At 40.3% G+C, this 18,118-nt stretch overlaps 1 protein-coding gene across 1 annotated transcript in view; it reads right to left on the bottom strand.

Moving 5' to 3' along the window:
• Positions 1-18,118, bottom strand: part of TPK1 (thiamin pyrophosphokinase 1) — a 252,862-nt gene that overhangs the window by 157,534 nt on the left and 77,210 nt on the right. The window contains exon 5 of the mRNA XM_086615174.1: positions 4,237-4,309. Within this exon, the coding sequence (XP_086471300.1) occupies positions 4,237-4,309 (73 nt within the window). The remainder of the gene's footprint in view (positions 1-4,236; positions 4,310-18,118) is intronic.

Here is an 18,118-nt window from a genome sequence, read left to right as displayed (position 1 = left end):
ATACGCCAAACCCGTCACTTACACATCCCACTCATAAGTCTATTACACAATTACTTTCCAACACATCTGAAAAAACAGCACTTTTTCCTTTAGATCTCTTCACTGACTATGGCATGCCACACCTAATAGAGACAAAATGGATTTATTTGCTTCATGTTCGTGAACTTTGTTTACATAAGGTTCCCCAACGCAATGGTGATAATCCTCCTTAAGGGAGAATGGGAACACTTGTCATGTAATTCTTGCTCAACTAAAAACACCAAAAGAATTGGCTTAAACGTACCCCTTCCAGTAAAACCCTTTGGCTTCAGGAATCTGTATGTCATGTCTCCTGTAGCGGCATACATTCGCTCTTGCTTTCATCACTTACATGAGGCAGAAAGCCACCTGAGTCGAGCAGCAACATCCTGGCATGAAGCTGCATGAAGCTGGTGTGATGGAGGAGTCAGGCCTGTCGTCGTTTCGTGATGATGATACAACCACTTATAGACAATGCTTTACGGAACCATAATTGGTTTCACACACTGAGTTTAATACTCCCCCTTCTTACTCAGCACTACGCTAGGCTGTCTTTGACACAAGCACTTGTAAATGAGTGTTTTGTAACTCAATAGTTAACATCCATGAGCTTTACTATGAAAAAAACCCTCCTCCTAACCAGTGCTGTGCTCACTTCAGATAGATAAAAGAAGTCGTGATGTATTAATGTCTGTCAAGATGGGTAGCTTTTTTTTTTTTAAAAAAAAAAAAGGTCACTGGCATTCCATTGTAAGCATAATACTTTACAGAACTATAAAGTATTTTATGGAAAACACAGAGAGACTTAACTTCAGTTTCACAAACACAAAAAAAAAAATCACTTTAATTCCTAGCATAAATTAAATCATTGCAATTGAAATACCAAAGGAACCTCCAGCTCCTTCAGCACTGCTTCCCTTCACCTGGCAGATGAACCTACAGCTATCAAGTCAAACGTAAGCGACAGAAAAGCTAGCATGACTTTTCCCTGCAGGTCATATTGTAAAGGCAGATGGGAGTGCAGAGGGTGAACACCTCTCAGCACTTGCTGCTTGCTTCTCTTTCCTTCATAACCACTCCATGAATGCAACAGCTCTTCCTTTCTGCTGGCCATAACGAGTTACTTGGATATACCTGCACAAAGGAATACACGCTCCCATGCACCCCCACTTCCTCGCAGGTCACAGTAATGTTACAGCCGGATAGGAGAGCTCTTGACTCACTCCAAGAAAGTGCCTTCAAAAAGCATCACCTTTCCTTTGTGTAACATTTGGGAATAAGTTACATTAGGTACATATGCAAAAAAGCAAGAGGCTCCAAGAGATTAAAATCTCCACTTCAGTATAAAATACTCTACATAGAAAGTCTGAATTTGGAAGAAGCTAAAGCTATAGCTACAGTGTAAGTCATTACTAACCCTGGCCTGGCAGCAGCTCAAGACAAGTGCATGTGACGGGGAAAATTCAGGCAGGACAGTCTGCTGCCTGCAGGAATGGGAAAGGTGGCTTGGTAGTAAATGGGAGCAGAAACATTAGGAATGCTGATAGAATATTCTTGTTATCTGGTGCTGAAGACTTAACGCTTACCTGGACACATCTCTCAAAGGGAAAAAAAAAAAAAACAAAAACATTTTGCTGTCTGAAGGTAACATGCTCAACTTCAGAGCAGCCCAGCTAACTAATGACATTCTCGGTACCAACCTGCACAAATGAAACTGGAGCAATATTACATCATGAACGTACGTGCCTTCCTGTAATTCTGCAAGGTAAGAATGGTTCAGGCTTTCCATTCGAGTAAGAGTGACTATTTGAAAGCAGGACTGAGGGATGGGAAGGCTGCAGGAGCATGCCAATGTCAAAGTAATTGATGATGAATATCAAACCCTGGCATGGGTAAGGGCTTTATTTTGTACAGGGAAATACTGATCGGTTAGTTAGCAGGTGCAGTTCCTGTGGATTCTCATCCACTTGCTCACTGAAAATGGCAACCTCATATCAGCCTTAACTTTGCCACAGCAATTCTTCCATTTTCCCATTCATAATCATCATCAACTGATAAAAGAGAATACTTGAAATCACACAGTAATATTATCTAATGACAACAGCTTACCCTGTCTCTGAGTGTAATCTGCATGGAGTGAGGGAGCGCTTTAGTGAGGGAGGAAGGACAGCATGGGAAGGAACCCTAACTCACAACTTGACACTGTAATTCCCTGAAGACAACTGCACTACACCGATTTACTCACCTGAAGTTCTGTCACTTTAAGCAGCCCTAACCTATTTTGAGTCATCAACACACAAAACGTTTCCAAATGACAGCGACGTTGGAAATTGCCTGGACTACAGAGGGTGCTTTACCGGCCAAGAAGACACTTTACAAGTAAAGAATCATACATCTCTCTCCAAAGTCTGTATTTTATTATATTTTTTGCTCAAGATCTCCTTAGACATCCATCCATATTTACCATTCTCATTTTCTGACCATGGAAGTTTCATCCAAAAATGTGAAAAAATATTTTTCTTACCACATAGACTCAAAATTCTAAAGCCAAACTGCATTTTCCTCAGTCATGCATGAGGACCCCAGGAAGGGTTCTGTAGGCTAAATTAAGCTCTTCATTACACCTTTACAATTCTGATGAAACAATTCCTCCTTTACAGCCTACCAGCCCAGCACTTGCACAGGTCTATCAACTCTGTATGAAGCGGAAGGGTTCAGCGTGTTCTTAGAGAAAACGTAAACTGCACATCAACAGCCAGCTACAACGGAGCTGACAAAAGGGATGGATGCTATGGAGAGAAAAGTAATCCCTGCAAGAAGGTGCACCACCAGTTTTGCTTAGTTTATCCCTTTCCACATCCTACTGTATTCTTCCCCACCTATCTCTTCCATCTCCCCTCTCTCTGCTGAACAATCCTTAACTCACTCTTTGGTAGGAGTTACCTACCTCCCAACATGCAGTTTATATAAGCATTAATACCAATGTCCGTGCCAAACAGAGCAGTGTGTTTGGCCATTTCCCCATGTACTCACAGATCATCAATTTCCAGTCTGTAATGAATAGCATTAATCCAAAGCTTTTCATTTTATTTTCGCTTCCCAAGCTGTAACCTAAAGATTTCTGAGCTGTTCTTCCATGATGGACAGCCATCACACACTTCTCCCTTCTAACCAACAAGGTAGAACATGGAAAATAAAAACGGAGGCAGTGCTCAGAGGGACTAAAACCCAGCCCTACACACTCCTCCAGCCCTTCTCGCACAGTTTGAAACCTTTTGTTCTTACTGTTGGATCTCGAGCCCATCAGGGAAGATTTTAAGCAAATTTCAGCCTCACACATTGAATTAGCAGCAGACGCATCACAGACCTCTAAGTCCACTAGCTCATAAGGAGCAAACACTTACTGCTCTTGCGCGAGCATGCCGCTGCAAAGGCGAGCTGACACACCAAGGCAAAACTCTAAATTTGCAGAAACCTGCTGCCAAGACGTGAGGGTAAAGCACTGCACCCAGTACAAAAGTCTATACAGACAGGCAGGTGAAGTGTTAAATACCAAACGTCGGATAAAGGCAGAGCTTTGAGCCCTAAGACCTCAGAAACACGAGTTTCCAGCGAGCAACATAAATGGAAACGCAGTGGCTGCACTGGGAATAAAATAATGTATGCACGGATTTGTCCAAAAACTCATTAAGGAAGGCACTCCACTAGTGAAGCAGAAGTAGTCAGAGCATAATTCAATGCTTCAGTGGGTGATGAAAGAGACAGATGTCTCCATCTGCAGCTTCCTGCTAAAAAGGTGAAGTCGTATCGTGCAAAAATCACACAGAGAAACTCTCTCTAGGAAGCCTGCGGGTGCCGGCCACGTGGCAATCACGGCAGGTTCATCTCTATTGCTCTGTATCACACTGATCAAAAAAGTCACAGATTTTTCAGGAAGTTTTTTCCTAGTTGCTATAATCTCCAGCAATGTCTGACCCATTTCTTGAGCTGGCGCTATGAAGCTGTACCCCATGCAGGACTCGGGCAGCACTGCACCACCCGTGCTTGCTTTAAGCACTAGAAGAGTGCCAGGCAGAGCAGGACATCTGAGGTGCTTCCCACCTGAAGCCTCAAAGAACCCAACGGAGCCGGAATCACTTAATGACTAACAAGGGCGTTAATGGGTTGGATCCTACAATGCTCTAACACACACAAACTCATCAAAGACATTTAATTTACCTTGACCTTGTAGTACTCCTTGACTTCAGGCTGAATGGAATCAAAATCACCACTGATGTAATCAGGCAAGAAGCTGAAAGGAAAGCAACGAGCAGTGAAATGAAAAATTAATCCATCTTACTACATTTAATATTTATTTTCTCAAGAGCGCTAAGGGGTACAACCATTAATCTCTCAAGGGAACAGGAGTTAGTTAAAAGCACATTAAAACAAGAGTTGATACGAGGTGACACAAAACAAGGTAACAGACGAACTGTAAAACTGGCAAATCGAGTGTCCCTTCTTCACTGAAGGAGCTACACATTGCTCAGACGTTTATACATTTCCCTGAGTCAGCAAGGCAGGACTTGTATCTGCATGGTTCTGGAAAGACAACTCTCAAATACCTTTTCAAATGTACCATTCAGCTAGCAAAGTATTTGAAAAAGTATATCTGAGTGCTGCACATCAAGCCTCAGAGGATATTGTTTGTCAGATGATGATGATGATGATTCTTGGGACAGCTGGTATGCCACAAATGTTCCAAAGACTTGTATTTCAGTTGTTATTGATGTCATCTCGTTTCTGCTCTTCTCCTTGATTATTAAAAATATTCCCCCCAAAATATGAAAGCCAAATGCTCAGTGATCTTTAAATCATATCTTGGATGTACAAAATGCGTATGAAGCCGATTTCAAATCCCAAACATCATTTGTACAGTAATATTGCTGCAAAACACATAGAAATTATAATGTTGTGATATTTATCTCTACTTGCTTCTTGTTGTTTTTTAATTGTAGAATGCTTCAAAATATTTACTGTATAAATTCTTACCAAATTCATAATGACACTTGTATTGTGCTACAGAAAGAACAGTTTAAGAATATTCATTGGAGAGAAAAAAAAAACAACAAACAACAAACTCATAGAAATACATCTTTCCATCTTGCACAGTTCCTGAAATTTTAAGCAGCAGTTAAGACGACAGGTGAAAGTGTTGCCACTGTTTCAACAGATAAGGCTGAACTGAGTTTTGACATTAAAGCTGCGATTTCAGTGTTTTCTAACAAATTAAATACATAGCTCCTCTTCTCCAAGGTTACTGTACTGTACAAGGGGTATGAGAGTTCATCAGCAAATTAATTTACAGCTCAAGCTGAGTTACAAGGAATTGGGCAAAGCATATTGGGACATACTTTTCTTCCAAGTGATTTTAGAGGAATGCTGCAGGGCCTACACACTCCTCACATGAGTAAAACTTACAAAAATCTTACATTCTGGCTCTATGCAAAGATTTCAAGAGAGACACGTGGTCACCAGCCACCACTTTCTTTGAAAACTGAAAGCTGCTTCAGCAGAAGCTGGTAAGTGCAGTTGTTGTGAGTTAGTTCACGTGCAACTATGGCATTTCAAATTCACTGCTCTCCCTATTACTAAGGCTGTTCTAAGAGGATATGTTCTAAAAATAATCTCTCCAAAAGCAATGCTCCCACACTCGCGGCAGGGGGAAAGGCAGTTCCTTCTGCATCGGATTTTATCAAGGACACAGAAATATTTTCTATGCCCAAGTCAGTATAGTTCAAAACCAGCAAAAGCTAAACAGAAAATTAGATTTGTTCATTCATTGTGAGACTGACCTTTTCAATGTACAAATACCCCATGTTCTCAAAATTCAAATTTTAAATTGCTATCTTTTTACTTTTCCACAAGTTTCCTTAATGAAATACATACTGAATACAACAAGTCTAAAAAACTACAGGTGTTTGCTTTAAATTTGGTTGGGTTTTTTGTTTGTTTTGGTGGTTTGTTTGGGGTTTGGTTTTTTTTTTCCTTTCTTCCTGACTGAAACAAAGCCATTAAAAGTAAACTCACTCTAGGTGTTGCAGTGGTGGCCCCAAACACAAGCCCTGGATGCAGCCCAGCAGGTTGGGCAGGAAGAACAACAGCCAGTTGTCACAGAAAGCCAACTTGGTATGACTAACACATCCACTCCGATCGAAAAGCTGATGTCTTAAGGTTGTTTATCTTACTGAAATGTGTTAGATAAAACCAAAAGTGTCTTTGTCATTTTCTTCCTCTACAGTAACTACAGACTGCAGTGCTTTTAAATAATCAACCGTTTCTCCTGAGTGCTTCAAGAGGCATAACCGGGAGCAGAATTAGCCAAAAAAGCATCTTCTCCGAATCAAATGCTTCTGCACAGCTTTTGCTCTCCTCCAAAGCAAAACCATTTCCATGACAAAAGCTAGCACAAGTTCTGTCTGAATTTTTACAAGCAAAAGAAACAAGAATCTCTGCTGTGCCTCCCACGTTGGAGATATCCCTGTTCCTTGCAGGGGGGTTGGACTAGATGACCTTTGAAGGTCCCTTCCAGCCCTAACCATTCTATGATTCTATGATTCTATGTGCCCTGCCAGGGCTCCTGGCTACACTGACTGTACAGGTCTCCTCGGTGAGGAAGCGCTACGTCCACTTTCGAAACATCCTCTCTAAACGGTTCACCTGTAGCCACCACGAAGCCAGAAACAACTGACAAGAGGGTAAAGGAATCATGGCTGGGAATGTCAACGGTCCAAAATGCATGAGCTTTGCACTAATGAACATGGCCTTTCCTAGAACAGCATCAATTCTTCCTTCTTCTCTTCTCCTTCCCTTTGACAAACGCCAGAAACATGGAAAATACATAAAGACACTCCTGATGAATTAAAAAAATATCCCTCATTAATAAATCTCAACATGTATTGTCTGCTTCACAAACATCATAAAACATTTCAGCTTTATCTTCAGAGGATGGCTGCTCTTTGTAGCTCACTGACTACGCAAGCCAACATTCAGCCACTTGGTCCTTTTGAGTTCTGTGGAATAAATTGCCTGATTCAAGTGAGCAGAATTTAGTCAAAGCTCTTCTCTTCTCCAGTTAACACGAGTGAAGAGGAGTCACTGTGTGCAGAGTTGTCCTAGACTGACTCACCTCAGAGAAAGTCAGCACTAGCTGATACAGAAAAAGGGGAAATAGTTGAGAGAGAGATGGGGAAAAAACCCACACTGAAGTAACTTAAGAATACGTTGTAATAATTGGTTTTCTCTTGTTTGCTTTCCTACACTTTTGTATTTGCTTCACAGCACAGAATATTCCAGGAGAACAGGCTCTGGAAAAATCACATACCAAGCTTACTACTATATGAGTGGAAGAAATTATGTCAGAAAAAATTAACAAGAAACGCCCTTCCATAAAATTCAAAAGAGCAGCTCTTATTTGAAGTATGGATTAAAATCAGGTACTACGTTAGTCTAACCCATGCTTTCCTACCCTCTGACCTCAAATTCATGAATAATTCTTAATCCGAGGCATAACTGTATTAAAAATTACTTATATTTCAGTGACATATATGGCACACACCCTTTTATAGAGGTTATCTTTTGGTTCATGATGGCAAAAAATGTCTTTAATTCCTTTTCAAAATGCAGTTTAAAATTTTCATTTCTAAACAGTCCAGATGATGCATTTCAGAACGATGTTTTACCAGTCTCATTAGCTATTAATTATCACTCTGCATATCAGGTCACGACCAGCTCAGCTGGCTTGATTCTCTGCTGCTTTACACTGACGTTTATCAGGAGTGAGCCAACTCCATAATCCTAATGGGACTGAAAGAATAAAATTCATGTGAGATCAGACTAGTCTACCAAGCCTTTTCTAGAGCTGTCAAGTACCATAATACCAGGCACTGAGCAACAAAAAATTCTCAGAGGCTTTGGGCCAGCCAGAATTTTCCTTTCTCTTCTCATTCTCTTTCCTTTTTTTGGGGGTTGAGGGTTTTTTTTTTTGATTGGTTGGTTTTGGGTTGTTGCTTTTCTTTGTTGCTGGTGGTTTGTTTTTTTCCCCTCATTGGGGTATTTTGGAATCTGCCATCTTTCTAAAATAAGCGAGGAGTCAGGAGGGCCAAGATTGCTTTCAGATAAGCACCTGAAGGCACTTCCATAGCAGACTACTTATGTTTCATGATTATAACTTTTAAAACACAAACAAAAAACACACCATAGAGTTTCAGTATTAAACCTTTAAAGGTTTAGCTAGTTTACCAAGAAAAGAAACAACACAATTTCTGAGAAATTTTGAGATGGATCTCAGCTAGGGAGTTTATCCAAATCGGATAAAGGCTGAATGTTGACTGAAGAGTTTTATGGACTCCCAGAATGCTGAGCTGGAGAGTAGGAAAAAAAGATTCTAGCAAGTTTGCCATAGTTTCAAGATACACTAATGAAATTTTAGTCACCAGTACCATAAAACAGTAATCGACTCTTACAGTAGGCACAGATTACAAGATAAATAGAAGCTATTTAAACTTTGGGTTTCTCATGCTATCTAAGCACAACTGTGCCTTTTGCCTTCAAGAAATCCACCTAATAGATACAGTTTAATTCAAGAAACAATTTTATTTTTAAATATTAACACTAATGAACAGCCTGTTAAATTTCAAACATCAGAACACTTGACTCTTTATTCACTCACTTTAAGAATTCAGTGTGGAGAGGTCAATACGCCTTTTTATACAGTTACAAAAAAAAAAAGAAAAAAACACAAACCAACATATCACTCTTTAGCAGTTTATAATAAAAACCTGTGCTGCCTCCTTAAATAAATGGCTCTGGCATAACTGTTCAGTTCTATCATTAATTCAAAGCTACAGTTTCCTAGTACTATTGACTTTTTGACTTTTCTTGTGATGTAGCTCCTTTAGCACATAATTGTCTGCAATTAACCTTTTTTAAACAAATGTTAACATCAGAGACATGAACATTTAAAGGCAGTATTTGCAGTACCATTTGCTTCCTTCAGTTACAGCACAGAAAACAATCCCACGCAGACAAGCCGTACACGTCCCAGCTGTATCATTCGAGGATGCAGAGTGGGTTCCCTATGTTTTTTTTCCACTACCAAAAATAATTTTCAAAACCGGTGCCTTTTACCCTGGACTAACAGACACACAAAAGCTACTTCCCAACAGAAAAAAACACAAGAAGATAAAATGATGCAGATTTAGTATGAAGCAAAGTCACTAAAGTCAGCTTTGACTTTCACAAGCATCTAGTACTTGGGAATACAGAAGATAAAGCACTCTAGCATTACTTCAGGATAAGCACTAAAAATCACATTTTAACGAAAGAACTCCAACAAACAAAAATTCATGTCCCCAAACCTACATTTGCTAACTGTTCAGATGCACTTTCAGCTTGCCCTCCTGACTCTCAGTCTTCACCAGAAGAGTAGGTGAGGGCTGTTCTTACCAAGAAGGTGTTAAGTCTGTTTAAATCCGTCAAAAGTATACTGTTAACTGCTGTGAAGATGAAAATGTCTTTTTAACTCTCAGACACAGGTGCAGCACAAGTAGATGCCATGTATATATATTTTATATATATATACACACACATATATATGACGTTTATTTATGCCTCAAAGCAGCATACTCAGATGCTCCATCTACCTGTACAGAGGTGAGTTCCTGGGGACAGGACAAATGTCAAATTGTGAGATATATTTGGAGTTAATGTCTCTTCAATCTATAAATACCTTCCTAGTATTACCTGCAAGGTTATCACAAGTAAGGGTCACACCTGAAGCTCAGAAGCCAAACCCTAAATATCAATACAATTAATGACCTTCAAACTGACCATAAAAAAGCATTTTATTTTGGTTCATCTTGAACAGATCACACTAAGGATTCCATAACTCATTATTATCATCAGGCCTTTAAAAAATAGCTATAGCACAGTCCTTACCTCCTCCGCCCTCTACTTCCCAACCAAGACTCTTCTGAAGTCAGCTAGCCTACTTCTTCTGACTCCATGGTTCCATGACTTATTTCAACCCATAAAGCCTCCCTTATCACTATATAATATTTGCATTAGGGTGGCACTGACAATGACGTTGCACTAGTTGCTATATGAATTCAGAAAGAAACAACAAAAAAATTCTCCAAAACTGCCCACATCTTCTTCAAAAACTCATTATGCAATTGCTTACACAGAACGTAATTCCCAAACAACATTTTGTACATTACAACAAATCCAGATGAGATTAAACAAGATCAAGATTTAAAAAAAAAGAAAAAAGTGGGTGGTGGGAGCAAAAGCAGTACTGCAGACGCCAATTTAACAAAGAAAGTAAGCACACGCGTACATGAGGCCATACACAGATAGCAGATTCATGTGACCATGTTAGAATTCTTTGTACAGGCTGCTACCAAATCTGTCGATTACAGTCAGGCAGCTCTGTGGTTAAAAGGACTTGGAAACATTGCAGAAGAGTTTCTTTTCTCCTTACTTTTTAAAGAGCTCAGTGTTAAAGAGCATAAAAGTATTGTTTTATTTGGAAACGCCATGATTTAAAGAAAAAGATTAAAGTGTGTGAAGATATGAGGGCAATAATGCATTCATTTATGCTTGCCTGGTACGCAGTGTCACCTTGCAAATAATAAAAAAATATGTGAAATGGAGAACATATTACCCTCAGCTCAAACTGCTATGCAAAGCACACATCAGGAGGACGACATCTGCAGGGGACAGCCAACTCAGCCCCATTATCATTAACAAAAATGAAGCAGCTAACGCCCTGCCTCGAACCCTTATCCCTCAGTGACAAAGAAAAGTGTCAATGATACCTACAACTGTTGCATTTTTCTTTTTAATTGTCAATATTTGAAAGCGTTCTCTAGTTACAATCAATACATTACAAAATAAAGTGATGTTCCAAGATTTAAGAACTGCTCCCTTGTTTTCCATGGTGCTGAACACCCTCCGTGTTCAGGTAAAGACAAGTACTTTGGGAAAAAAAAACAGTGTGCACAGGGCAGGCAACTCCCACAGACTGCTGCTAAGTATCTGTGCCTTCTATTTTATCACTTACAGACTGACAAATTGGTTTAGGTTGGAAAGGACCTCAAAGATTATCTAGTTCCAACCCCCCTGCCATGGGCAGGGACACCCTCCACTACACCAGGTGGTTCAAAGCCTCATCCAACCTGGCCTTGAACACCTCCAGGGATGAGGCATCCACAACTTCTCTGGGCAACCTGTTCCAGTGCCTCTCCACCCTCTGAGTGAAAAAATTCTTCCTTATGTCTAATCTAAATCTCCCCTCCTTCAGTTTAAAGCCATTGCCCCTTGTCCTATCACTACATGCCCTTGTAAAAAGTCCCTCTCCAGCTTTTCTGTAGGCTCCCTTTAAGTACTGGAAAGCTGCTGTAAGATCACCCCGGACCCTTCTCTTTTCCAGGCTGAACAACCCCAACTCTCTCCGCCTGTCTTCATAGGGGAAAAGATGAGCAACATAAGGAGGACTCCCTCTTGACACGTGAGGGTATCTGACTAACTGAGAAAATGGAGGCTGACAAGACACCCAAAACTGTTTTCCCTCTTCTAATACCAAAGCAACACATGGCACAATTTTCCCTAAAAATTGAGGAAAACCAGCCATTACGTTAGAGAAAGATAAACTGTTCATTATTAACGTTTAAGACTGCATGTGCAGATTCAAAGGGATGGGATCTAAAACCTGGTAAACTTAAGACTGAAGCAGGCACAGACTATACAGAGATTTAGATGATAGTCTCAAAAAGGCAGCACTAGAAGCCAGAACTGACTCAGAACTTCTTCAGGGACTGTCCCCAAAACTGGATTTTGCTGCTCCAAGGTGAGAATAAACTTTTCCAAGACAAGAGAAACAATCCATCTTCTTCCCCAGAAGAGCTAAAACACACATACACTTTTTCCTCCTAATTAGATAGTTACTAACAACCTCTACAGTGTGGCTTGAAAAATCATTATACAATTTTAAAAGTCAGGTTTGATGACCAGTATTTTAACTCCACATGTCCCTTCTGTGAACCTTCACACCAGTAAGAACACTTGGAAGTCAAGCACAATCAAACAGTACGCAGTTACACGTGAAAGACGTTCACGGGAATTTCCTTGCTTCTGTAATTTACTTACCCTTGCCTGCGTACTTCCAGTACCTACCCTGAGTTTAGCATCTGTTTACATACTTCCAAAACCAGGGAAGAAGACCTATGCAGGAGAATTCGAGTTTGAAGAAGCCCTTTGCTTCTTCAGGGCTTGAAACTGCAGTAAGTAGCTTGCAGCAGAAATCTTCAGAGCTCTCTTAGTACACAATGACTCACAAGTGTAATGAGAAAAGATTTATCTCCTTACTGAGCAACCTGTTCCAGGCAGGCAAGGAGAAATTCGTAGCTTTTCAAAAGTCGTAATTATGTTTCTCCCGTTTGGGCCTGGATTTTCTTTTCTGCCTTCCATGTACACAACATTTTATAGATTAATTTTCTGTTTCATGACCGGAAGAGAGACATGTTGACACTTGTCTATAAGGAGGCAGACCAGCCATAAAAGGTGAATTGCCACACAAAAATTTATTAAAAAACACCTACTCAGAAGATATGAAGTCTTAAGGAGGAAACTAGAACATCTGATGACAACACAACTACTGAAAGGCCAAGTTGACTTTTGTATAGTTAATGAAAACGTCTTCTGAGTTCTAATTGCCTGTAGAGCATCCACTGAGCAAACTTCTGACCCCTTTTTTTTTTTTGGTGAAGATGCTCTTGAATACCTTAAACATATTAATAAAATTTCTTCAGGTTTTGAGCCCTTATACTGATAAGGTACATAACATTTTGCAGAGAAACAATGCAGTGAGGATCTTGAAAACACTGGGGCTACACAGAGGAACACAATATATCACTTAATCTTTTTAGGGAATGTGAGCTCACATGGCAAGGAATGGAGAAAAGACACATAATGGCAGACAGCTGTTTGAAGTCTGCTGTCTCTATATGGCTGAAATTTGGTAACTCACTGGGAGGGAGAAGTTTTATTAAACCTTTCGCTGCTGACCTCTGCTGCAGCTTCTCCGGAGCCGACAGGAACCAGGATATTCCACTGGAACATTATCATTTCAAAAGGTAGCTGCATCTCTTGCCCAGCACAGCAGCATTAATTAGAGAGATAGCAGAAGATAAATGCGCATACAAAATGAGAGTTGGGCTCTGTTCGATGCTGCGTAACCTTTACCAAAAAGCATCTTCACTTTCATCAGACTAACTCAAGGGAGTATTCTTCCATTTCTACACAATTTAGCTGTGCAATCTATGACCCTGTTTCATTTTCTAGAACTTGTGATTTAGACAATAATACACTGCAAAGTTTAATAGAAATTCTTTTAAGGTTAGTACTAATTGCAAAGGTGAAAGGTAGCCCTCAAGTTCTAAAGGAACTGGTGGAAAAGTATTTAATATACCAGTGTCCCTGTCTTCAATGGCCTGGAGCACCACAGCTGGGTAAGGTTTCTGCATCTGGCAGAGAGATTCTACTTACTTCAATCCTTGTCTTACCCTCCTCACAGTGCCACCACCTCTACAGATTCAAAGTACCAGCATGGATATTTTAGTTAGCAAAGTCAACACGTTTACAGTTAAGAAAACACACAAGCAGTTCTCTCTTTCTCAAGTAAGATTAAAAGTATTTCAACCAACCATGTTCATGAGCATAGCTGCAATTAAAATGCCTCTGATAAAGCTCAAATTAAAGAACAAAAACTTTTTATAGTTACCTGACATATGGATGAAATTAGGAAACAAAATAAAGCTGCAACTCTCCTGTTCAAATAAATAAATCTCCCTCTGATCACAATCGGATGTGCTCAGCTGAAATAGTCTTCCTATCACGGTTTTATTTCTTCTGTGTTTTTTAAGGGACAAAGGCTGAGGAACTGACAAAAAGTGTTCATCTAATGACAAATCAGATCTCTTGCTGTTTTCTTCTGTAAAATATTTACACTGCTAAAATAAACAGGAAAGTTCCTACCTATGCTCTGCATCTTAATAGATCCAAAAGGACATCTGGTTGACAATGACTTGATAGACGTAAATTTTTTTCTACTGTTTGTTAGTGAAAAAAAATCTACATGTAACAAAACCTAGTAAGGTAGGGAAAGCTGTGGCACTGCCACCCTGGCCACAGTATGGGCTGCCTGCTTTCCCAAAGACCACCTCTCCTGAGTGCAAGGAAACCTGCTAATCTTGCTGTTAACATCTTCCCTTAGCTTTGTGGCAGTCGGATTCCTCCTCTTGGCAGACAGTGCAGCCTTCGATGCCCCCGGAGGAGAAGGGCCTTTTAGAAGTTAGCCATCACCACCATAGGGAAGCTCCCTGCACCTCCCTGGACAGTCTGTCTGAAAAGGGGAGAGAGCAATTTCACAGCTGTGGTATCCAGTGTAAGGATGGGAAACGTTCCCTAGGAGGAAAAAAAAATTAATTTTGCACTGGCCAAAGTATGCCAAATCCTGAAGTCCTTTTTGTTTCCCAGAGCTTCCTTCACCCTCAAAAGCACCAGCTGTCACAGAGATGTTCAGAGGGTACAATCTTTTCCCATCTTCAGCTACTGTCTAATGCTGGAGTAACTCACCAGCAGCTAATTGAGCCAAGATAACTTACAGAAGCTGAGGATCTAGTTTATATTAATTATTTCATAATTTAGCCCACAGCTGTTTAATACTAAATCCACAAAGCAGGTCATCTCCTCTCAGACATTACCTCACACCTGTGTAGTGGCTGCCAAGGCCACACTGTACTTGTTTGATGTATCAATATTTCACCTGCAGCTCATTAAACTAATTTTTTCCAAGGCAATACTGATCCCAAGCACAACGTGAAATGGCTGTTATAACAATCACAGGAGTCTGCCCTGGTTTTTATCTCTGGTACAGATGCAGCAGCCCTAACTCTTGAGAAAGAACTAACAGTAAATACATCAAGGCTGCAAATTTCTGCAAGGGGTCGAGGTCTGCAAACAACGCTTCCTTCAGATCACGATGGAAGACATCTACCACTGCAAAGTCTTAACTACAGAAATCACTAACGAGCACCAGGAATCTGCACTCACATGCTAAAACCCTTACTAGGTCCCAGTCCTTCAAACCTGCACAGATACAGCCTCGCTCAGCACAGGGAACCAGCAGCTCTCCTCTCCAGAGGGAGGGAAGCTCTGCACCAGCTCCGTCTAACCTGCACAGCTACGTGCAACACGTAGAGCTGGTGAGTCAGCCACAAGGAGTTCAACACAAAACTCAAGTTCAGAAGCAAATTCATGCTTATATTCAGACTTTGCAGATCAGGAGAGGATGTAAAATAATTTGTCATGTTTTACTACATTTAAAACAGCAATCTTCCAAATAACCTTTGCTACCAAAAAAAAAACCCCAAAAACCCGAAACCAAACCCCAAGAAAGCGCAAGCATGACCAAGAGAAATCAAAAGGGCACTGGGAAAGGTCTCCAAGGCTACACTGAGAACTTTGTTGACTGAAGTGTATATAAATCTGAGCTAGTTTTAAAACAGCCCAGAGACTGGTAGTAGAGTAGTTACGATGGCAGTGGTTGCTGCGCTGCTGTGCTTGTTTCCTGGACAATATCAGCTTCAGATGTAACAGTCTTAACTGTGTTCAAGAAACAAACGTGTGTGTGTGTGTCCACCTCTGCAGTTCATTAGTCAGACTGGGGTGCTATAGTGTATTTTCAGTAAAGCAAGCAGGTACATACCTCATTCTGGGTAAGCAGCATATAGTCCAAAATGCCCCTACCTTGAGCTCTGTATGAGTAATTTTATAACAAGTAGAGTAGCTGAAAAAAACCACTTTTAATGTAAACTCTGATGCTGTTGGTACTCTGCTTAAGAAATTTTTAACAATACCCCCTGTATCAAATTCACAATTTATTATGATTAAAAAAAATATTTATAAACCCCTCAACTGCTATCCTACTAAGTTCTATTATTGTCATTACCACTTTCATTTAATCTTTTATTAAATTTCAACACACTAATTAACTTTTCTTATAGAATCAGAAATAGATCTTTAGAACGTAGATCTACCAATAAATAATACAAATGCAATTATAAGCTCTTATTAAAAGCTATTCCCTTTATATATAGTGATAGTAGTTGTTCCTCAGGGAAAACTTTCAGAGGTCTGACATCTCTACTGCCATTTGTAGCCATTTACGCTACAAGAAGGGAGAGGAGAACTCTGAGCAGATGCAGCATTGGAAATGCTTTGGAAGAGACTAGACATAGAGGAGTTGAGAATCAGACACTCTGAATTGTATTGAGATACTCTAGGAGTAGCCCGAAGATCACCACAGGTGACATGATGTAAGGTAACCGTCATTAAAGGTGTCATTTAATAGAAGAGTGAGGTTCTGGATGATGGTGTGGCCCATTCCTTCAGTGTAAAATTCACTACTAGATAGTTTTTTCCACACGTTTTAATACCAACAAGTCATTAATTCACAGCTTGATAAGTTTTTGAAAAATGCATGAAGTTGAGAGGAATAGACCCATCTGCCTGATTATGAGGTAAGAGACCCATATTTTACTGGAATGACAGAAAAACTCTCCCTGAAGTTACTTTTGTAATTGTTCTCAGAGAGAAACAGAAAGCCCTCCTGAAGATTAACAGAGAACTCTGTTTCGTTGTAAGCAAAGCCGTCACCTAAATCCTAGGTTGGTAAATACCTGGTTAAACTCAGATGGAAAACAAGCCAGACAGGAATTTGTGCTAAATGCTGATAAAAAGGCACTAAGACTTTGGGCCATTCTCACCTTCAAACTCAGCTTCATGCACTCCAGGAGGTGCAGCACATCTGCTCTCTCTCTAGGTAGCAATGACTGGTGCGGTTCACACCACAGCAAGTTTTTGGGGATCCCAACACCAGTGTTTTTGGTAACGTGGCTCCCAAACTTTCTGGAACACCTCCTCCCTCACCTGGGTCTGTGATAGAGAGGGAGATGGTGAACACAGCCGAGAAGGGCAGGCTGCAGCATCAGTGAGCCGACGCAGCTTTTCCAGAGGCCAGGCTGTGGAAGCAAAGAGCGATTTCTTTTCAGCTGTACTCCTGGCTGATGTTGGTACATGGAAGGGCTGAGGCAAGATAGAAGGATTGACAGCTTTTACAGAACTTTACAAAAATGCAGGTTCCTAGATTCATGCCTATGCTTTGTCTAGCCCAAGAATGAGTGGATACGAGCAGTTTTCCCCATGCCTTTCTTTCACAAGATGGGAAAAACAGTTTACATAGGCAGCTTTCAGATGAAACAAAAAATAATTACAATTACTTTTAAAACACAGAAGTAAGGAATTAAAACTACAACCTACTGGTAACCCATGCTTTTGTCCTCCAGATTCTAATAGTATGTTCAGAGATAAAAATCATTCAGTCTTCAGAGATAACAGTGTGGAGCAAGCCAGCGTATGAACATCTGAATCAGCTGATTTCCAACAATGGTTGGGGGAAAAAAAGCAATAAAGACAAATCTACATTTGGATTGACAACTTGTCTGTGGCCCTGAGTCAAGATTCTGCCTAATACACTTGAACATACTGAAATACTAAACCCCGGAAGCACAAGAACTAAAAGCGAGATTTTGATGAGCTCTTAAACAGGGTCATGAACATGACTGTATTTCTGCTGGTGCTACTGAAAGAGGTTAAAACTTGCCACAGCTTTTCCAGTGTGAACGTGGCAAAGAAAGCACTTTCCACTCTGATTAAAAATGAGATATTGCAGAATGGGGAAGGCATCACCCTCCTGATGAAAGCCCTCTTCAGCACGTCAGGAATGCTATTAGAGTTCTCAAAACCACTCCCGAGGTGCATTACGATCACATATATGCATGGCAGCGCTGACCACTTAATCCCCCTTCTGTTACAGGCAAGTAGGAAAATAAAAATTACACTGACACCCAAGGGTATTTTATAATAGAACACGAAATAAAATAATAAATTTGCAGATGATTTTGGCTTTGCCTCATGGTACTGCATTATACACCAAATA

This window comes from Tauraco erythrolophus, chromosome 7 (assembly GCF_009769465.1).
Source record: "Tauraco erythrolophus isolate bTauEry1 chromosome 7, bTauEry1.pri, whole genome shotgun sequence".
In the NCBI taxonomy this organism is placed as follows: domain Eukaryota; kingdom Metazoa; phylum Chordata; class Aves; order Musophagiformes; family Musophagidae; genus Tauraco; species Tauraco erythrolophus.
The sequence above is the reverse complement of the archived record's forward strand: the minus strand, read 5'-3'. Positions and strand labels throughout refer to the sequence as shown.